Source organism: Panthera uncia, chromosome B4 (assembly GCF_023721935.1).
Source record: "Panthera uncia isolate 11264 chromosome B4, Puncia_PCG_1.0, whole genome shotgun sequence".
In the NCBI taxonomy this organism is placed as follows: Eukaryota; Metazoa; Chordata; class Mammalia; order Carnivora; family Felidae; genus Panthera; species Panthera uncia.
In genome coordinates, this window is record NC_064809.1 from 35142710 (window position 1) to 35164968 (window position 22259).

Below are 22259 nucleotides of genomic sequence, written 5' to 3' on the forward strand. Positions count from 1 at the left end.
CCCCTCCGGCTCCCAAAGGGCACCGTCCTCTCAGCCCACTGCTTCTGGCTGGCTCCTCTGGTTTCCTGCTGCAGCCTTCCCTCTCCTCGCCCCCCTTCCCTGCCCCCATCCCCCGGAGCCAGGGGCAGAGTTAAGCAGGCAGCTGAGGAGGTGGAATGGGCTGCTGGGAAGCTAATGCGTTCAGCTCTGAAGTCTCTGCACCCAGTGAAGCGGGTTTCCCTCAGGCATTTCAGGTCCTGCTGCAGCTCCTGGTGTCTCTCACTGCCTCCCCAGCTCCCACTCTTGAATCCAGCTGCCTCTGGTGACAAAACCCACATAAAACACAGCGACCCCTGCGAGAACTTCAGCTGTACTACCAGCAAGAGAAGCCTGGTGTGTGGGGGTCTTGGCTTTGCCTTCCTCCCACCCCTCCACCGGGGAGGGCTCCAGGTTGTACAGGCCTCCCAGAAGCTGGCAGAGACAGCCACAACAACTGGTCCCTGACATGGGGCGTGGGGAACAGCCAGGTTCCCCACACTGCCTCTTGGCTGAGGTGTGAAGAAGCCTAGAGCAGCTCAGGTATCTTCTTCAGCTGTTCTCTCAGGGCCAGGCCCCCATAGGCTCCTAGTTCAGAAGCCCAGGCAGGCAGGACTCCTAGTTTCCTTCTGGTCCACCACTCCCTAGCTGTGCAACCTTAAACAAACCCGTACACTCTCTGAGCTCCAATTATCTTATCTCTAAAAGTGGTGATCGTAATACCTCATGGGCGGAATCTCTGTGTGGATCCATTTAATTAAGGGAGGAGAGTTAGCATTTACTATATTTAGTACACATTACCTTAGGAGAGAATTCAGGCGAATGTGCCCAGCTTGGACTTGAGCCCATGATAGATGTGAGGAAACACCAGTTCCCTTCTTCTGTGGGTAGGGGACAGCAGCTGGCAACAGCTCTAGGTAATGTCTCCTTCCTGGTCCCACCAACCTCACGCATGTGTTTACTTCTCTATTCCTGAGCAGATGGGCCATCACATGATGCTCATGGCCAGACACCCCACACACACAGGCTTCACAGACTTCCATCACAGATGACAGTGTCCACCCTCTCTGTGTCCCTCAGGCCCTGACCCTCAGAACGATCTGTTTCTCCAGCAAGAACCCTCACATCCAGAGCTCACAGCACCCACACAATATTAGGCAGATTGGTGGCCATCCAAGGCACAGAGATGAGGACCAACTTGCTCAGGGTCACACGCTAGATCAGAGATAGGTCATGGGCTTCTGAGCCTGGCTGCTCATCCACTCCCTGGCAACTGTGGGGTCTTAAGGGAAGACACATATGTGTGCACAGGGCAGGGTGCACATAGGCTCCCAGACACGTGTGTGGAGCTTCCAACATAGCACCTGGTGCAAACACACACCCACAGAGAGCTATGCAGTTAGGCACGTGCTCACACACACACGCACACGCGCATGCACACACACATGCCCTGCCAGCAGCCCTCCAGCCCTCCTCTTCAGATGCCAACAGTCAGCACAGTGAGATGCCTGGCAGGTCCCAGAAGCCCCCAGTGGACAGATGTACAGGGGCACCTCCAGCCTAGAAGGGAGGTCTAAGGAAAACCCTGAAGGGCAACCTCTACCCCAAGACTTTTTCTATACCCAGAACCACAAGGGTACTGGAGACCCAATCCAGGCCTCCGCTCTGCTCTTTCCAGCTTTCTGCAAGGAGACAGGTGGCAGAGAATCCCTCTCACCCAAGCCCAGGCCCTATGTCCACATGAACCTCCTCCCCTCTTTCAAGCAGGTTCTCCTTTTCCACCCCACTTACCCCTCCCTGACCTTAGTGTCACCCCCATGGTGAGCCGAGGAGTTGACCAGCAAGCACCCATCAGTGGAGACAGTGGCCTGGAGCAGGTCTTGATGCCCCATCCCGACTTAGACAATGTCACCTGTACAAGGCAAGTCAGGCAAGTTGCCACAATGCAGACCCATAGGCATCATCTTTGAGGTGGCAGGGCACTGTTGACCCCAGTATCTCTGGAGATATGTGATGAAAACAAAATCCCCCAGGCCCATGGGTGGGGGATGGGGGCTTCACCTGTGCTCCCTAGGGAGCTGGCCCTGCCTCCGTGGGCACCATGGAAGTGACCGTTAGGGAGATTTGGGGCTAGAACCCAGCACTTCCTGGCTCCTTGGCCCTTTGCCCACAAGCACACCTCCAACCAAAGAACCCCTTCCTACCCCCAGAAGTATCTAGCCTCATCAGGAAAGGGGGTGACCTACATTAGGAGAGCAGCTGCTGCAGGAGGCACTGGCCGGCTGCTGGAATAAATTTACACTGTCTGAGAGGGAAGTCCCACCCAGGATGGAGAATGAGGGACAGAAGAGAGCAGGGAGGTCCTGCCAGAAAGATCTATCTCCAAGTCCTACAGCTTCCTGGCTCTGGATGCCAGACCTGCTCCTAATCATCATGGGACTCACTGTCCCAGTCCCAGAGACAGAGACACCAGAGAGAGGGGCTGGGCCCCAGCAGGAAACCCCTGCCTCCTTTGCCAGCCTGTGCTGAGAGAACCAGGATTGGAGGATGGGGCCAAGGAGCTACAAGCAATCAGACGGAGAACCCCTGAGAACCCTTTGCTACTCAGCATGGTCCATGGGCCTCACCTAGGCATTTCTTAGATGTGGAATCTCAGGCCCCACCCTGGTCCAAATGAATTAGAATCTGAATTTTAACAAGATCCCAAGTTTGAGAAGCACAAGACGAGATTGCTTCTCCCCCAGCAGGCCCCGGCACCTCCCAGGAGGCCATGCCAGTCAGTCTCTGGAAGCCAGGCCCCATCTCGGAAGCGTCAGTGACCTGGCTGAGTGGGGAGGATACTGACACTGGCACCCCCTTCAAAAAGCCTCTGTATGGGAAGAAGCGATGACCATAGCCACAAACGTCTGTGTATAGTGTCCTTAGTCCTCATAACAACTCTCTGAGGTTGGTATTACTATTAACACCATTTTTGCAGATGGGGGAAACTAAGGCAAAGGAAATTAAGTAATTTGCCTCTGGATAGGCCCTGGAAGAATGAATACAGCTTTGGGTTCAAGCAGTCTGGTGACAAAGCTACTAACTCAGCTGCCTTTATAGGCTTCTCGGGCTGTTCTGTTCCTGGTCTGTTTACACACGGAGGTTCTGGGTATAAGAAGGAAAAGGCAGAAAAGGGAGACACAACCTTTCACTTATACAGTACTTCACAGTTTACACAGCATTCCCTCACCCACTGTCTCACTGGATCTGAGGAGGCAGAGGTTCTGATGCCCCTCCTCCTGATGAAGAAACAGGGTCTGTGAGGTCCTGGACTCAGACACAAGCCCAGTCTCCCCCTCCCAGCCCCTCCTTCCAGTAGCATCATAGATGTAGGGAGAAGCCCCAGGTGGCCAAGATCTTAGGAAAGGAAGGGAAGGGGGCTTTCTAGAAACCTTCCGGCAGAAGGTTGGGTGCTGAGGTGAGGAGGGTAGGCTGGGAGCTCCAGGGAAGCCAGGGGTGGAGGGTAGTGATAGAATGAGAGGCAGCAATAAGAGCAGAAGGTTCCACGTGCTCCTGCTGAGCTGAGTGGGTGCAGCATCCCCTGGAGACTGGGAGTGGGGGCTGCTTCCCGGGTGGGGCACCTCACCTCAGCCCCCTGGGCGAGAAGCAGCCAGCCAGAGCCCCCAAATCTGAGTGCTCAGGTTAGGTCGGTGCAGAGCCATGGCCTTTCTGTGCTTCTGCCCCTTCAATTCCTCCTACAGACAGAGTTAATCCTCCAAGTGGAGCTGCCTCAGACCCCAGCTAGAAATCTCCAGCACACCCACCAGCAGCCTGGTGTCCACACCCTTCCCCTGATGCCTCTGTCACGTCCATCTTCCTAAGTCAAGTGTCCAAACCATACAACCGCTTAATGCCTATTGTACCTCAACCAGGGTTCCTGACTCCTAGGACATCATGCTGTCCCTGCCATTCACCTCCACTGGTATCTCTCCCTTTGGTCAAGTATCCCTAGTTGAGGACAAGGCTTCTGCACGCCCTCAGCATCCAAGAGTCACAGGACTTACAAGCAGAAAGGGACTTCGTAGTCGCCTGTGCACCCACTTCACTCTGCAGAAAGGTGAAGGTCACAGGCGGGTGAGAGGCACCAAGAGGGTGAGAGGCACCTGCACCGCAGGGCGGCCTGAGCTGAGCCCTGTTTGGTGGGGACTGTGCAGGGCTGGGCTCTGCACCTGCTGCCTCCAGTCTGGCCATCTGGGCCCTTCCAAGAGACATTCTCAGTCTCTTCCTGCCTGTCACCCCCATAACATACACTGCCCAGGCAGCACGGAAGCAGGTTTTTTTTAATCTCTCTATCTGTACTTGGAACAGGCAAACCTTCCTGGTTCATTTCAAAATGCATACCCCATTCTCACCCCCAGCTTCCTGCATCCTGGTTTCCTTGTTGAATATTCCTGATCCCAAACAGATCCTCTGCTAATCAGAACAGAAACGCCCCCTGAGTCGTTCCTCACCGGAGCCCGTCTCCGTTGTGAACAGACTAAGCATGTTCATTGAGGTCATGGATCTGGGTTCAGGCCATGGCCTTGGGTCCATCGAGGTCATGGATCTGGGCTCAGGCCATGGCCTTGGGTCGGGGCGGTTGGGGGTGGGGAGGGGGACAGAAGAGGCTTGATCTGGGTAGAAGGAGGGAGAACCCGAGAAGAGAGACTGCCTCTGCTCCAAGTCCTTCCTCCCCAGACACCCCAACATTACATAAAAGCCCTCCCCTGCCTCCTCCCCATGATACCCATTCCACCAAAAACAGCCCAGTAGGGCCCCTTGGTTTTAGTGCCTAGGAAATGGGAATAAGGTTTGCTTATCTGGGCCCCAGACACAGCTTCCAGCCAAACCCCAAAGAAACCAGATCGGTTGCTTAAGAAACCTCCCTCCTTCTCCTGCCACCCCCAGGCTGGCTTTCCTGGGCTCCCTCTTTTGGCAGTGCCCGAGACTGAGACTGTGGCAGTGGGGAGGTGGGGTGGGAAGAGCAGGAAGCTGCTTCGGGTTTCCCTCCTGCTGGACTTCCCCCGCCCCCTCCACGTGCTCAGCCTCCCCTCCCCTCCCCCAGCCTATGTAGTTATCTAAGCTGCAGAGTGTCAATCTGAGTCATGCCAAGGCAATGCCCAATGCGCCCTGACAGCCAGGTGCCACCCTCACCATCACCCCCAGAAACTCTGAAAAGCTTAGCTCAAGGAAAAGACAAAGCAGTCACTGGAACTGAGCTGGGTGGTCTGGACTCCTGGTCAGACTACCCTCTCTGCATTGTCAAAATGGGCCTCGGGGCTGCTGAGAGCAGCTTTCCTGATACAACTCAGGGTGTCCATGCCCCACTGGGTTGGGAAACCAGGTAGGAATGGCTTGGCCATATACCACCCGCTCCCCCTAAGCTGAGTCCACAATTCCCACCATGGCATAAGGCTTCTGAACCCATTTATGGATAGAGGACCTGGTGTGTAGCTGGGGGACACCCCGAGCGAATTCTCACAAGCCTGGATCCACCCCCTGCCCCTGGGACCCTGGAGGGCTGGGAGCAAGGCCTCAGGCTGGCCAAGGAAGAGCTGCAAGGCTTTTCTCCATCGTCCACTCCCAGCCACGCCCCCACCAGGGAGGCTTCCCCCACAGCCGCGTGGACCCATGTCCATGTAGGGAAGAGCTCCACTGCACCCTGTACAAGGACAGCTTCCTGAAGGCCGACAATCCCGTGCTGAGGGCATCCTGCAGAGAGGCTGCCCCAGGTCTATTCCCAGACCTCAAACAGCATAGTCCTCCAGCCTGCCATCCCCCCCCCCCCAACAAGCTGTCCTCTGTACCAGCCCTGTCACCAGCATCCCTTTCCATAGCACCCAAGCTCCTCAGGCTGTGTGCGCGAGCCGGGCAGGCAGACGGCACAGGGCTCTCGGCTGGCACTCCCCGTGCTGCAGGGATTGGTTTCTCTGCCCCCCAGGGCCTGTCATCTGGCACTGGCACTGCCCTCCTGTCCCCTCCCCTTCCCCAGCTGCCCCCTCCCCAGCAGAATCCCAGCTCACCTCCCCAATGTTGTGATGTCAGAGTACCCCTGGGTCCTGTATCTTTGGGTCACCCAGATGTCCGGTACTGAGCACTTCCCCAACCCCAGCCATCGCTCCCAGGCAGCAGGCAACAGCCACTGTCTGTGCAGGGCCAGGAGACCCCCCAGCAAAGATGGGCCCTGTTCCCTGTGACCCAGCCACCCTGCAGCCCCACCGGCCCTTCATTCCTTCTCTCCAGAGGACAGCACTCACCTTTCTTCACCCTGACTGCAAGCTCCTTAAATCAAGTAGCTCTTAGCCGTCCAGCGAGCCCCTCCTGGGATTCCTGGAGAAATCCAGACAGCACTGCCCAGCGGAGCGCTGGGGGCACTGAGTCTCCAGTCGCCCAGCCGGCCGGGAGCAGGGACCTGGCACGCAGCGCACAGCACGGGGAAGAAGGAATGCCTGCCGCAGCTGCCAGGGGGACGGGGCTGCTGGGTCAATAGAAAATTGAGAAGGAAAGAGGGAGGGACAGAGGGAGACCGATAGGAAAGGGGAAGAAAGGGAGAGGAGGAGAGCGCGCGCGTGTGCGCGCGAACGAAGAGACGGAGCAATGGAGTGACAGCTGGGGGTACATCTGTGATGACAGCGACAGTAGCACACACAGGCGCGCACGCACAGGCGCACACACACCGGAGGCGCTTGCGGCCAGAGGGCAGCGCTCACCCTTGAAATGCTCACATTTCGGTGGAAAAAAGCACCTATGGATTAACCGCTTCCAACTCGAAAGGAGGAAAGCTGTTGAAAGCCCTTGTACCCTGTACCTCCATCTTCCTTCCCCAATGTCCTCCAAGCTCTCCCTGCCCCGACCGCCGCCCCCCTCTCCTGTCTCTCCCCTTCCCTTTGGAGAAAGAGGGCCAGGACCCAGAGGGCAGAGAGGCCCCTAGGAGGCTGGGTCTGTCTCCCGTTCAGAGATCTGCAGGGCAGTATCTTCCATCCTGCCTGTGGAAAAGGAAAAACTAAACCCTTTTCCCGGTCAAAGGGTGATTTATTCCAGAGAGGGTCATTGGAGGGGTGCACAGGACAGCCCATATGCCTGGCAGTCCTCCAGAAAGGGGCCCTGAGCCACACAGAGCTAGTGTCATGGTCGCACATAGATCACTGAGCTTCAGTGACCCCAGACCAGGGCTATTTAAGGAAGTAAAATGCCAGCGCTGACAGGCTGGGAGCTAAGGGGACTGGAGCTGGTTGACAGGTTGTCTGTAGTGCCCTGGGGTGAGCCCTGGAGGAACCAGGGGTAAATGCAGCCCCGCCCCATCTGACTTGGCTTCTTTAGGCTCCTTGTTCTTATCTAGATGAGGTAGGCTTGCAGAAGGGAAGAGACTGGTATTCAAGAACTCAGAGGCCTGGTTGCTAACCAATCAGGACAAAGAAGTTGAGGAAATTGATATTCCAAGAGACGGCAAGTGTCTGATCCAAAGGCAAAAGACACCAGCAACTAAGCCAGAGGAGGAGTCCCAGCCTGGGGCACAGACCCCTAAGTGACCCTTCCTTGCATCTCTTAAAATCTGCCTGACAAGCAGATGGCATGGCATGTTGATAATATATGTCAGGGGTATCCCGGTGTCCCTCTTCCATTTTACCTGTGTTCCTTGGGGGATTCACCATCAGGACTGGGGCAGGGGTGGGGGTCAGGTTGAGAAACCCCCAAGATGCCTCTGACAGATGCTCCTGCACCATCTTTTTTGTCTGCCCTGCTGCACAACACAGCAGCAGAGGCTCAGACCACTGTTCCAGGAGGAAAGAGGGCATCTTCTACCTGGGAATTCACCTACACAGAGGTCAAGTGCGTCCTATCCTTCAGGCTAACTGCACCCACTTACCTCTAAACAGATCTTGGCTCTCCCAGCTCCTTCCCTGAGTCTGAAACACCCTCCATCCCCATGGGTAGCCTCCCCTTCTTAAAAGCTCAGCCAGAAAGTCACCACCTTTACCAAGTTTCCCTGTCTGGTCCACAGACTTGACCTTCTCCAATCTATGGCCTTTCTTTGGGGCACCCTTGCGGTTCATATCACAGAAAATGTACAGCAGCTTTCTGTGGGATGGCTTATCTTCTTTCGTGTACTATGAGCTGTACCAGAAAATGGACTCTGCCTCTCCCACACCCCAGTACATTCTTGTCAGCTGAATCAGGGCTAGAAGGGAAGAAAGAGCCCAAGCCTAGGCATCAAGAGACCCAGAGTCTAGACTCTGCTGCTCATTAACTAGCTATTAGCTAGTTAATGAACCTGACAGCCCTGGGCCTTATTTTCCTGCTCTATAGAATGAGGAGGGAGAATGATTGAGATCTTGGGTCTCCCTTCTGTTACTGGCACTCTATGACCTTGAGCATCTGCTGGAAAACCAGCCTGTAGGGTAAAAGATGGGCCCCTCCTAATCTCACAGCTCTTGATCAGTTAAACGCTCTCCAGGCTGAGTTATCAAGGCAGAGAGGGGGGGAAGGACAAAGTAGCTATGAGAGCTAGGGGGTAAAGTGTGGAGGTGCTGGGAGAATGGCTCCCAACAGGGATCATTTCTGTGTGTGTGTGTGTGTGTGTGCACAGCTGCTTTGTTTTGCCATCTGTAATGACAAAGCAGCACTGAGGTGACAGCCAGGACCCCGAGCAGATAGGTACATCTTGATAAGCCATCTGCTGCCTGTGGCCTTATTGAGGCTTTTTGTTAGGTTGTCTGACAGTCAAGGGAATGTTAAAGAAAAGCTGCTTCGGAGGAAGGCACAAGATCATTGTGGAGGAGAGATCCTTGTGCAGAAGCAGGGGAGAGAGGAAAGGCAGGAGGAGGCCAGGGGAGGGAGAAGAACAGGCACGGCTAGGGGCAGGAGGAAGGAGCATCATTTCTCTGCTTCTGTCAGGTTGTAGTGGGACCTGGGGTCCAACGTCTGTCTCTGAAACAAGGACCAATCACGCACAGAAAAGAGGGGGTCTCTTAATAACCCACTGGGCGTGGCAGCCCAGAGAGGCCAGTGCTGCACATTCCCATGGCCCCTTTGCTTGGATTTCTCTTCACCACTAGTTCTGTGCCTGCCTGCAAACATAATACCATGAAGTATTATCTCCTGCACACAGCAGGCTTATAGGAGACACTAGGAGGGGGGTGACCCCCTGGTGCTCCCCTGAGATGGGGGTCCAGTGAGGTTCTGACAATAGCCGACCACCTGAGCAAGCAGAACAGGGACCCAAGGGCCACCTTGGCAGGTTTCCCAGGAGAGAAGCCTGGACTCTCGCAGTGTCTGGGGTGGAAAAGTACAGTTTGGGTTATAAGGCAGGAATTGAACAGGATTTGAAATGATGAACAGCAGAACAGACGATTTGTTGTTGAAGATGCTCCCGTGATCCTCACTACCTCCCCCACTCTATACCAGCCCCTGCTGTCAGAATCTAGCAGATCCTACCATGAGGAAGCTCTTTTTGTCTCCCCTAAAGTCCCTGTTTCTTAGTGGGCTCCCTCTTAGGCCTTCAGGGGAATCAGAGCACAGCTAAACCTCTAGGGTCTCAAGTCCAGATCTGTAAGAGGCCAGGATCCATATGGGAGGAAGGAGCTCAGCTCAGTCCTAAGCCCTAAAGGTAAGGGATGAGATGGCAAGATCTTGTAGAATTTGCTTCCCAGTCAAGTGGCTGACTCAATGGAATTCACAAATATTTACTTAGTTCAAAAAATAGTTATGGTGGGGAGCCTGGGTGGCTCAGTCAGTTAAGCATCTGACTCTTGGTTTCAGCTCAGGTCATGATCTCATGGTTTATGAGTTCGAGCCCTGCGTCGGGCTCTGCACTGACAGTGCAGAGCCTGCTTGGGACTCTCTCTCTGTCCCTCTCACTCTGCCCCTCCCCTGCTCTCTCTCTCTCTCTCAAGAATAAATAAAATTTTTAAAAACTTAAAAAAATGTTTATGGACGGGCGCCTGGGTGGCTCAGTTGGTTAGGCTTCCTACTTTGGCTCAGGTCATGATCTTGGGGTTCTGTAATTTGAGCCCCGCATTGGGCTCTGTGCTGACAGCTTGGAGCCTGGAGCCTGCTTTGGATTCTGTGTCTCCCTCTTTCTCTGCCCCTCCCCTGCTTGTGTTCTCTCTCTCTCTCTCTCTCCCTCTCAAAAATAAAACCTTAAAAAAATTTTTTTTAATGTTTATGGAGCCCCACAGTATGTTAAGTATTATACTAGGTGCAGGGATCAGAACTCACTCCCTCTTCCCTACTTTTAGCCCCCATGCTAATAAGGTGAGGCAGGCAATAAATAGGAATAAAATAAATCTGTTGCTAAGAAACTAAAATGATGAAATAGAGAGTGGAGGGTGAAGGAGTGGTCTGCTCTGTCTGGAGAGGTCAGAGAAAGCCTCTCTAGGAGGCAATGTTTGGGCTGAGATCTGATGATGAGAAGGAGCCAGCCATGTAAAGTTCTAGGGGAAGAGCATTCCAGGAAGGAAGCACAGCTTTGATGCACAGCCATTTAAGGGAGAAGATGATTCAGGTTGAAATCAGAGAGAATGGCAGGGCAGGCTCCTGTGGGGCTTTGAGGCCATATTACAGAGGAGTTTAGATTTTGTTCCAAAAACAGTGGAAAGGCATTGGAAGGTTTTAAGCAAGGGAGTGACATGACTTGATCTTCAGAAAGATCATTGCTATGGCTATTGGGGAACGGAGGGCAGAGAGGCAGGGAGACTGCTTAGGGATCTAGCACATTAATCCAAGTGAGGGATGTTGGTCTGGCCCAGGGTGGTAGCAGCAGAGTAGACAGACTTACAGTGTTTTGGAATAAGGGCTGCCGAACTTGGATGGAAGAAGGGAACATGAGAACGATTAAGTGGAATATGCCCCAAATGGAAAAGTCTCAAGGAAGGTCACATTTGGGGGAGGAAAAGCCAGAGTTCAGTTGTGAACATGTGAAGTTTGAAATGCTTCTTGGTGACCCAAGTGGAGATGTAGGCAGTTGGAATGTCCTCAGTTCTGCAAAGGACACCCAGATGCAAAGGACCTGGAGCTCACCTTAGAAGAGCTTCTGGTCCAGTTGTGAGACGGAACCTAGGGGAGAGACAATCTGCTTGGTTCCCCACTCCTCCCATTTCTAGCCAAGAGCCTCAAAAACCTGTTTCATTAGGGAAAAACTAACTCCCACCTTCTCAAGCCTCTCTATGTTAGAATCACAGAATTCCTTCTGGCTCTGGAATGTCATGATTCCATGAGAATTGGCTCTGAGCAAGCAGGTAGAAAGTCAGGGTCTTCCTCTAGGAATCATCTGAAATCTCTTTGACTATGGAAGCCAAGGACAAGGGTCAGTGGCCCAAAGATCTGATCATTCTAAGCATTAGTGTGACTCCTCTCTGACAATTTTTTTTTAATTTTTTTTAACGTTTATTTATTTTTGAGACAGAGAGAGACAGAGCATGAATGGAGGAGGGTCAGAGAGAGGGAGACACAGAATCTGAAACAGGCTCCAGGCTCTGAGCTGTCAGCACAGAGCCCGACGCGGGGCTCGAACTCACGGACTGCGAGATCATGACCTGAGCCGAAGTCGGCCGCTTAACCGACTGAGCCACCCAGGCGCCCCCTCTCTGACAATTTTTAGAAAGTTTCTTCCTTCACTCAGCTTTCTTTTGTTGGTGAAAGAAATGGTCTAAAATGAATATCATGGGTGGTCTTAAAAGGAAGAAAGGGAGAGAGAGTAAGAAGTCACCTGCAAGTTTAGAGGGAAGCATGGAAGGGAGGATAGGGTGTGGTCACCAGCACTGGACTCTCCAGCACAAGCCTCATGTGTTGATCATGTGCTGTGTCAGTGCATCTCTCGTCTTTGTCATGACCAAGAAGTGGGTGTGCCTGCGCCCTTCCCACCCCTCCTCTTAGTCATCAGACCTTGCAGCCCAAAGAAGTGCACAAAGAACTCAAATGTTCCCATATCACAGAACCTGTTCCAGAAGGCTAGCCAAAGTTCCAGCCACAGAAGTACCATGAGACTCCAAAGGAGGGGAGGGGCTTCTCGGGGCCTTGGTTTCATCATCTGTAAATTCATGTATCTAGAATTGCATTGTCCAGTATGGTGGCCATCAGCCACATGTAGCTATTTAAATTTAATTAAAATTACATTAAAAATCTAAAATTCAGGACCTCAGTCATACCAGCCACATTTCAAGGGCTCAATAGCCACATGTGTCTAGTGGCTACTGTATGAAACAGTGCAGGTCTAGAACAGAAAGTTCAATCAGATAGTATTGCTTTACAACAGTGGTTCCCAAAATATGGTCTCTGGGCCAGTAGCATCAACATCATCTAGAAACACTTTAGAATTGCAAATTCTCAGGCCTCACCCCAGACATACTAAATGAGAGACTCTAGGGACAGGGGAAAACCTTCCAGATGATTCTAATGCATGCCAAAGTTTGAGAACCAAGGCTCTAGTGTAAAATAATATTCTCCTCCATTATCTGTTTGAGCCTCAACAATCTTATACTCATTCTGCCTTCCTAGGGCGAGTATAATCATGGCTCATTTTGTAACTGAAGAAACAAATCCAAAGATCACAGCCTTGGCAAACCCAGGGCCAGAACTCTGGCCCCTTGACCCTTCCTTGTCTCATTTTTTTTTTCATAATATTTGTCTAGGATCATTCCATATTGAAAAAAAAATACAATTCTGTATCTCTGTACCATTCTAGAACTCCAGCCCATTTAGAAGAGCCTGTTGCTGAGTTTTGGCAAGTCAGAATGGTCACAATGGAAGATCTCTCCAATGAGTGGTCATTGGCGTGCCTAGAATGTCTCATGAATATAGTATAACAGTCAGGAGCTCAGATCCACGCCCACTGTGCTGATGAGGGGACCGCAGCCTCAGGTGGGAGAGTGCTTGACTAGAGAACAGTTAAGAGCCTTAGGAACAGACCCAGCTGAGTCCCGGTTCTGCCTTTAGGGGCTGGGTGATTTAGGCAAGCACATCACCTCTGCAAGCCTCCATTTCCTCAGCTGTGAAGTCCAAATAAGAATAGAACTGGTCCGCTGTGTGGATGAAATAAGCTCATGGATGTGAAGGTGACTGGCACTCAAAATTTTCAATATTATTATACCAGACAGTAGGAAGTCGACCTAGTTTTTTTATTCCTTTTCTTTTCAATATAACCTGCCTTTTTGTTATGTTCTCTGACCTCAGATTTCTCTTAGCATGTGAGCTCCAGCTCGCATCCTCTGAGCCTATTTGGGAACCAAAGAGGCACAGGTGGCCCTTGGACGTGGCATCATCAAGAGTAGCTTTTGCCGGTTGGTAGCATCTCTAGTTTTCTGGAACCTACTTGGGTAAACCTGATCGTACCTTTCAGCAAGGAAAGAGACTTCTTACAAAGTGGGGGAGACCCTGAGCAGGAATGGGGTACAAGACAGGCTGTTATGTCAGACTTGAAATCTAGAAAGCTTCATAAAGGGTGCTGAATTCCAGTCTCAGCCTACCACTTCTGGTCCGATGACCTTGAACAAATGGCTCAGTCTCTCTGCCTGTTTTTCCATCTGTGGGAAAAGGGAGAATGATGTGCCTAGTGCACCTGCCTCAATTTTCCCAAGATCAGAGGAGAGTGCTGTCCTCATTGTTCTGTAGAACCTGGGACTCATCTTTCTCTTGAGCATTTTCTGGTGTTGCCTGCTGTGGAGAGACAGAAGCCACCAGCCGGTCTGCTTTTCTCCCCACTCCCACTCCACAGGAGCCTCAGCTCTCGAGCACACTGCCATCTGACTCAGCTCGATGCTACCTCTCCCCTCAGTTCCTGCTGATGCACCTCCTCTCTCTGACTTGGATCTATTTTTTTCTCTCACTGTCTCTTCCCTCCCACCAACCCCCTCCCCAAAAAACACGCCCATGGTCTTGCCCTCCCTCTTCCCACTTCCTTGTAGCGGTGGGAGTCCAAATGAGGCTGGAGTTCCTACAACGCACGTTCTGGGCAGCGACCCGGCAGGTGGGTGTGAAGGTGCCAGGTCAGGGCCAGAGGATTGGCCGACACCTTGGGGTGAGGAGGGCCCGCTCCCCCGGGCAGCCCCCACCGCCTCTTGGCCCACCTCCTGGGCCCTCAGTCCACTGTCCCAGATCCCTTCCTTCTCTGCCTGGCTCTGCCTGGCTCTCTTCCTTCTCTGCCTGCACCTCAGCCTGTGGACTCCTGACCTTCCTCACCAGGGGCTCTGTCTCAGCTCAGACCCAGAGAAAGGGCAGGTCACAATGCTCCCACCTGCCCTGCCCCATCAGGCAGAGGAGAGAGCACCCCTCGTCCCTCCAGCCAAGACCCAGGCTTTGACTGCTGTCCATCCTGTGCTTCCCACTCCACCCCATCCTTCCCCACCTCTGCTCTTCCTCCCCGGAGCCTGGAGCCCACGCACTGGGCTCTTCCCCACTTCCTGGGTCTCCTCACTGTCTTCCTCAAGCTCCTCTGGCCAGAATCTTCCCCTCTGTGCCATGGCCCCCCCATCTGCGTGTTGCTGCATCCTCCCTTTGAGCGGGTTTAGGAAACCACAGAATGAAGATGGAAGGGATGGGAGGGGAAGGGGCACCAGCCCCATAACCTAGCAGCACCCTTCACATCAGGTGGGATCACAAAGAACAGGAGCCTCTGAAGCCACCCCATGAGGCTTCCAGTGCCGCCCTCACACATGGGCTGCAGTGGCCATGGCCCCTCAGACAAGGCTGAACCCGCCAGCAAGGGCCTGCTTCTCCTTGCCCTGACCCCACTAACAGCTTCACACGTGCATCACACCACACGTATACACCACACGTGCACACATGCACACTGCACACAGACGCCCTACACATACAACACACACACAGCATACACACCACATATACTATACACACACACCAAACACATACAGTATAAACCCCACATCAGTATACGAATATAACACACACACAACACCATGCAGATGCACGTACACAGGCATACACAGTTTACAATTTCTCCTCTTCCTTCCAGTGCGGCACTGTGGAGGGGCCATGCCCAGAGAGCTGCCAGGACAGTGTAAGTTCTTCCACGGACCCCCCCAACCACATCCTTCCCTGAAATGCTGGGCCACACTGCGTGCCTCTACACTGGACACGCAGGCCTGCCTTCCCGAACGCCGGGACGGGCACCCAGGGGTCATGGCCCAGCCATGACCTCCTCCTGGGTTTCTCCCCAGAGCCTGGACTGCTTCGTCATCGACAACAACGGGTTCATCCTAATCTCAGAGAGGTCCCAGGAGGTAAGGCATTGGGGAAGTAGAATTAGGGGTCAATCAAGTCATCTGGCAGCCAGGACAGCCAGGGGAAGGAAGTAATCCTGGCTTAGAGCAGGTGAGAGTAAATGGTCTGAAGAAAACGGAGTCTCTTCTTGAAACCAAGTCCATATAGCAAGATCACAAAATTCAGACACTGTTCCACTTGGGTGGTCAGAGAAAATGTTGCTTCTTATTTTGTCTATACCTCATCTGGCCTCATCCCATGGTTGGTAGAGAATCTGCCCACATGATGAGGAGAGGCAAGACCAAACTCCACCTCAGGGTAGCGTGTGTCCTGTGCCGAGGCCGTGCCGCTGACTCCCAGAGTCCATACCCCCTTGTACTGCCCATCGCCCCACTGCCCTCCATCACGTCCCCTCGCCGCTTAGTCCATTCAGGCCACTGCAACATGAACAGACTGTGTGGCTCATCCACAGCTGGAATTTATTTCTCAGGGTTCTTGAGGCCAGATGTCAGAAGCCAGGGTGCCCGTGTGTTCAGGTGAGGGCCCTCTTCCAGGGCACAGATTTCTCATGGTATCCTCATATGGCACAAAGGGCAAGGGAGCTCTGGGGGTCTCTTTGATAAAGGCACTGATCCCATTCCTATTCTACCCAGATCACATTTGCTCACAAGTTGGTACAACTTTGGATATTTGTAAAAACAAATAGAGACATATTTTATAAAGTATGTGTTTATTTAGCTTATTTACCCCTATTTTCTCAACTATTATAACACTGTATGTACTTTTAAAAGCCATCCCAAATCCTTTATAGAATGAAGCAGGGTGTAAATGAAATGAAATTTAATCTCATAATAGGGTTGGGACCATCCAGAAGCTCCTCCAGAGCCCCAAGCCCCCACTGTGCTTGGTTACCCCAGCCTCTGACACTCCGGTGCTTCCACTGCCTCCCTTCCCCCACTTCGGGGCCCCACACCACCGCCACCATCATCTCAGTAGTGGTATTAGTCTCATTTTGTCCTGCAGTTAAAACTGAGGCTGCGAGGTGAGGTTAGCAACCCGAAAACCAACAGCTACAGAAAAGTCAGACTTTGAGCCTAGAAATACGAGTGAAGGGCAGTGACAGTGACCAGGGAGATAAGGCCTTCTCTGGGGGGCGTGGCAGGCCGCAAGCCCCAGCCTCCGGGGTGGTCTTCCTGTGGCCTGGGCACCCACCCCAGGCTGCTCTGTTACTGCTTGGGGCAGAGTTCATTCACTTTGCTGCGCTTGGCTGAGTCTGATGGAATTAGGACCGATGCCTCTAGGACGCTGAATGCCAAGGCCAGGCATCCCAACCCCCAGATTAAACTCCAAGGCTGGTGCCAGGGCTCTGGGAGCAGTGTCTTGACAGAGCTCCTCTTTCCTCACTCTGGACAACTCTCACCCTGTGACCGGAGCTGTGTCAGGTTAGGAGAGGGCAGGAAGGGAGGCACCAATGGTATAGCAGCACCAGGCACAACACACACACCACACACACCAGGCACAACACACAGTTACTACATGGAGAATCAAACTGGCCTAAAGGTAAGAGAGGCCTGGAAGAAGCAGGGACTGGACTGGAAGGTGAGTGGAAACATAGTGGTGGAAAGCGGGTGCTGATGCTGTAGATCAGCTGTCTATCCATCCATTTTTGCTTTTGTTTTAACTCCTCCATTCAACAACTCTGTAACAGTTATCTGTTGCACGTAACAATTTACCCCAACATGTAGTGGCTTAAAGCCACCTGACTTACTGTCCCACAGTTCTTGGGCGTGGCTTAGCTAGCTGATTCTGGCTCAGGGTCTGTCATACAGCTGAAAGGAAGGTGTCAGCCAGGGCTGTGTATTCATGTCAAGGCTTGGCTAGAGGACGGTCAGCTTCCAAGTTCACTCACATGGTCAGTTACCACATGGGCCTCTCCACAGGACAGCTCACAACATGGCAACTTGGTTCATCAGAGTGAGCAAGCCAAGAAAAGCCAGAGACAGAGAGAGTGAGAACAAGGTGGAAGTCACTGTCTCCTGGAACCTAGTTTCAGATGCAACATCCCATCACTTTTACTATATTTTATTCACTAGAAGCAAGTTACTACATCCAACCTACCAAGGAGCCATTACAGAAGTGTTCTACCATAAACCCCTTCCCCTTCCCCAAACACACCCAAGTGCTGTCAAGGACCACATGGTCTGGCCCCTCCTCCAACTCATTCATTTCCCCCCCTTTTACTCCTAAGCCTCCAAGTGTTGGGGGGCAGGGGTACTGGAAGCAGCAGCAGCAGCAGAAATACAAGTTAACAGAAATATAAGTTCTCGGGCCCTACCCAGACTAAGGGAATCAGAAAGTCTGGGGTGGGGCCCACCAACTGCGATGTGACAAGGCCTCTGATGATTCTGATGTGTGATAAAGTCTGAGAGCCACTTCCTAGGCCTTAATGCCAGCTGCTGTTGATCTGGATGCACTTTCCCAACTGGGCTAATGTGCCAGAAGGTCCAGACTACTCCTTGTCCCTGCTGAGGTCCACCCAGGGACCGGAGGAGAGAAGACTGTCACTGCTCTGGATGCAAAGATTCTTCCCAAAGTCCCTCCCAGCCCTTCCTCACTGCGGCCCTCCTGCCCAGCAAATAATGTGAGTGCAATGCCCAAAGGCACCATCTGTGGTCTGCCTGAGGGAGGGGCAGCCTGAATCTCTCCTGGCCCTGGTGGTGTTCCAGTCCTGCTGATTAGACATTTGGTCCCACTGAGCCTCTCTTCCAGCTCAGGGCTCATTCTTTTAATAAAGAACTACAGATGACAGGATTACAGCCCTTTGTTGGGGCCTAGAAAGAGAAGCAGACAGCTGGGGCCAAGAAAGTGACAACAGCTCTATAGATCTTTGTAATGTTTACAGTGGATCTGTCACCCTGGATTTGGGGACTCCAAGTCCTGTCATTTGCCTGTGGGTAGCACCCACACAGGAGAGCTTCAAAGTGGACCTCAAAGGGACAGCAAAGGTAAAAAATCAGATGCCCCATCATGATGTCTTTCCCTGAGGACTTGAATCTCTCAGAAGGAATGCGCCCCTCTACCCCCAGCCCAAAATGCTGAGCTTGTCCTCAGACCAGGGCCTCTGATGTGCCTGTCTTGAGCCTCAGCTCCTGTTTTCCTTGGCTTCCCCTTCTCCTTCCCTGCCTTCCTACACACCTACCATGCAAGTGCCCCCCACTGTCTTCCAGTCATACTCCCAGTGCAGTGGGTACGGTGGACACAGTGCAGGAGAAACCTCCAGCCTCCCTGCCTGGTTCATGCTTCTGACCGTGCCGCTCCAGCCCCCATCCCTCACCACCTGCTTCAGCACATCCCAGGCTCCCCCAGTCTCTGGCAGCAGAGCCTTGCTGGGGTCAGGGCAGCCTCATTTGGGCAGCTCAGGCTGGGTGTCTCCAGAGAAAAATTCAGCTGGCCACCTGCCCCAGAGATGGCCCATCACAGCAGAGGACCTCTGGGTGCCTCTCTCCAAAGTGGTGCTAATGGCCACTCCTCCACATGCTTCCCTGGTCCCACTGTGGGGCCAAAGGCACTTGTCAAGAGACTGAGAAGCTCAGAGGAAACAGGCAGGGCTGTACACTAGTAAGGAACAAAAAGAAATTGGTTCTCATGAGGAGCCACACACAGTGACTTCACTCTGGTAACTCATTTAATCCTCACACCCCTTAATTTTTTAGTGAAGAAACTGAGGCTGTCCCTGGGTAAAAGGCTGTGAGACATTTGCCCCATTCCAGAGTCAAGGGCTCCCCCACTCACCCTCTGGCCTCCCTTCCCTCTGGGGATAGTAGCTTCACACAGGCATGCAAATTAGCCTATGCACAGGGCTGCTGCTCAGTCAGCAGGAATACTCATCAGTTCTGCCCCCTCTGCCACCACCTGCCCCATCTGCTTCCTGCTCGAGGCCCTGGGTGGTACCTCGCAGGACCCCATCTCACTCCTGCCTCATAACAGACAGGAAACACAGAAAGCCCCAGGCCCTTTGGATGCAGTCCCAGAGCTCAGGCAGTCCAAAGGACATTGCTTATCTGTGGACTGTCCCCTGTACAAGTGGAGCCCTGACCTGCTGTGAGCAAACCTAGATGGCATGGGGACCTGGAGCTTCCAGAGACCCTGTACTGTGCTGTGGGTGGACAGAGGCAGGAGACCCTGTGCTGTGCTGTGCTGTGCTTTGGGTGCTATGCCACAGTCAGTCTGGGGGACCTAAGCTGACAAGGGTACTCAAGTTTGAGTGTTTCAACTTGGGCTTTGCAGGGTCAGGAACTAAATCAGTTTACCTATTTGAGGCACTGATTCACTCTGATGAGGCTCAAATGAAACTATCAGCACAGAATAGTGTTCTGCTGTCAGGAATAGTGCCCCCACTACAGTGTTTTTTATGTGGGTTTTTTTTTTAACTTATTTTTGAGAGCAGAGGAGGGGCAGAGAGAGAGAGACAGACAGACAGACAGAATCCGAAGCAGGTTCCAGGCTCTGAGCTGTCAGCATAGAGCCCACTTGGGGCTTGAACCCAGGAACTGCGAGATCATGAACTGAGCCAAAGTTGGCTGCTTAACTGACTAAGCTACCCAGGCACCCCTACAGTGTTTTAAACAAATTAAAGGTTTATTCTCTCACGTGAAAGAATAGAGAAAAGTAGCCCAGGCCTGGTATGATGTGGTCACCAGGTGTCCCCATCCTCAAGATCACAACATGGCCATAGGAGTTCCTGCCTTCTTGTCCACTTTCCAGACAGGAAGAAGGGGGAGGTCAACAGCCATGAATGAGGTGCTTCAGCAGATCTCCCTTTAAACAGATTCCCAGAAGTCTCACCCAGGAACTTTGCTCACATTTTATTGGCCAGCCCCAGCTGCAGGGGAGTCTGGGAAATGTAGTGTTTTAGCGAACACATTGCTACCGTAATTCAAGTCAGGATCGCCTTACCTAAAGAAGAAGGGGAGGATGGATATGCTCTGCCAGAGTGACATATCCTAGAAAGTCACGCTGTGTATGTGTAGGTACAGAGGAGGACACGTTTTTCCCAGTGTCCAGGGGCTTGTCTTCTCAGAATCAAGTGTCTGAACAACAAGGAGAGATAAAGGGACAGCCTTGTGGGAATTTGCCTTTTTTCCATCCCGCTGCACTTTCCCAGCAAGAGTACTCAGATCACTGATTCATCCCCCTGTCCATTCACTCACACATTCCTTCAGCAAATACATGCTGAATAGTGACCATGAACAAGACACTGTGTGGTCTATGAGAAGCCAGGAGGTGGATGTCTGCCCTGGAGGATCTCGCTGTCTAGTAATGCAGGAATGCACAGACACCTGGTCACTGGAACAGCAAAATTTAGCAAACCGCAGCTGACGGAGAGGGATGACTTGAACTGGAGGGACTCCAGGTGGGTTCAGGGCTGCACTGTGAGGAACAGCAGGACTGGATGCCTCTCACCTTTTCACTTGCTGTTCCTTCCCTTAAGTGCCCTCAGCCCCTCTCTGCTGTCCCCTGCTCTGTCCATTGCCCTCCTTCAAGAAGCCTATCAGGCCTCAGAACACAATGAGCCTCTGGCCAAAGAAAGCACAGAGCTCAGAAAAGCCTGAGTGTCTCATTGTATCCAGCTCTCTCATGGCTACTGCCTCGTGCCTTAGTCATTAGCCTCTAGGTTTCCAAGTGCAGAGGAGGGATGCCATCACTCCAGCTGGAGAGGGGAGAAAGAAAGACTTCTTAGAGGAGGACAAGTAAAGCTCCTTGGAGTGGGACTGAGGAAGGGTCATTGAGGCAGAGAGAAGAGCCAAGGCCTGGAGCATTTCCTGTCATATGGCCACCACATACAGAACACTCACTGTGTGCCAGATGCATGGTACACATTATCCCCTAACCTACCCATGGCCACACAGTGGGCAGTGCCAGAGCCAGGATCTGAGTCAAAATCCAGTACCTAAGTCCAGACTCTTTCACTCTGCCATGCTGAGAAATCGGCAGAAGAGGCCAGGGCAGGTGAGGAGGTCGGTGTAGGGGTGCAGCTGGAGGGCAGTCTGAAGCCAGAGCACAGCAGGCTTGGGTGTCAACCAACGTGGAGAGACTTTGCAGGCTTGGAGGATACCGCCTAGCCTGGCACACTGGCACATTGGTGGGTGCTCACCAGTGCTGGCTGATTGGGTAATGGAGGGACGGAGCAAGAAGGAGACCAAATCCCAGCTGTATTTGAGAAAGGTTGTCTGGCAGCAGGGCTGGGGACTGGGAGACAGCCCAGTTGGGAGGGTGGAGTGAGCTGGGGTTGACAAAGGTCTGGGTTAAGTCACTGTCCACGAGTCAGAAGGTGAATGACAAACCCGCAGGGCACACTGGTAACTGGAAAGGTGGGGGGAGTGGGGAGGGAAGATCAAAGGCAGCTCCAGAGTTCCGAAAACAGGATTTGGCCGAGTGATAAGGATGCCAGTGTGAGAGACAGAACTCTGCTTTTGAGCCTTTTTAGACCATGATTCACAGAAAGAAATACATGTTACATCTGATCTAGGACATACACATGCACCATATACAAGAAACCAAATTTCACAAAACCTTGTTTAACCTGACTGCATGCAGTTCACATGAAATTGTTCAAAGGAATTCTGTGCCTAAAAAAAAATCAGATTGCAACCCCCATATTGATTTCATGGCCAACTAATGGATTACAACTTAGAGTTTAAAAAGGACTGAGAATATGGCAGGGGAGCAGGTTAAAGAGGGAAGGGCCAGGTGGAATGGATACAGTTCTGATTATATTGAAAGGAATCTGAGGGGAAACCCAACCAGCAACTAGTCTGGAGCTCAGAAATGAGCCTGGCCTAATGTGGGGGACCTAGAAGTCCTCATCCAGCTCCAGCTCCCTCCCTCCTCTCACCACCCATCTCTCACGCCCCCTCCTCCTCCCTCTGTCTTTTCCCTCCCCTTGTTCTCCCCCTCTCTCCCTCCCTCCCTCTCCATCCATCCTTTCCTTCCTCTCTCCCTCTCCCCCC

General features: G+C 52.7%; 1 protein-coding gene across 1 annotated transcript in view; it reads left to right on the plus strand.

Moving 5' to 3' along the window:
• The window catches only part of CACNA2D4 (calcium voltage-gated channel auxiliary subunit alpha2delta 4), a 112605-nt gene that overhangs the window by 82124 nt on the left and 8222 nt on the right, over positions 1 to 22259 (plus strand). The window contains exons 27-29 of the mRNA XM_049624840.1: positions 13935 to 13996; positions 15002 to 15046; positions 15207 to 15269. Coding sequence (XP_049480797.1) covers positions 13935 to 13996; positions 15002 to 15046; positions 15207 to 15269 — 170 coding nt within the window. The remainder of the gene's footprint in view (positions 1 to 13934; positions 13997 to 15001; positions 15047 to 15206; positions 15270 to 22259) is intronic.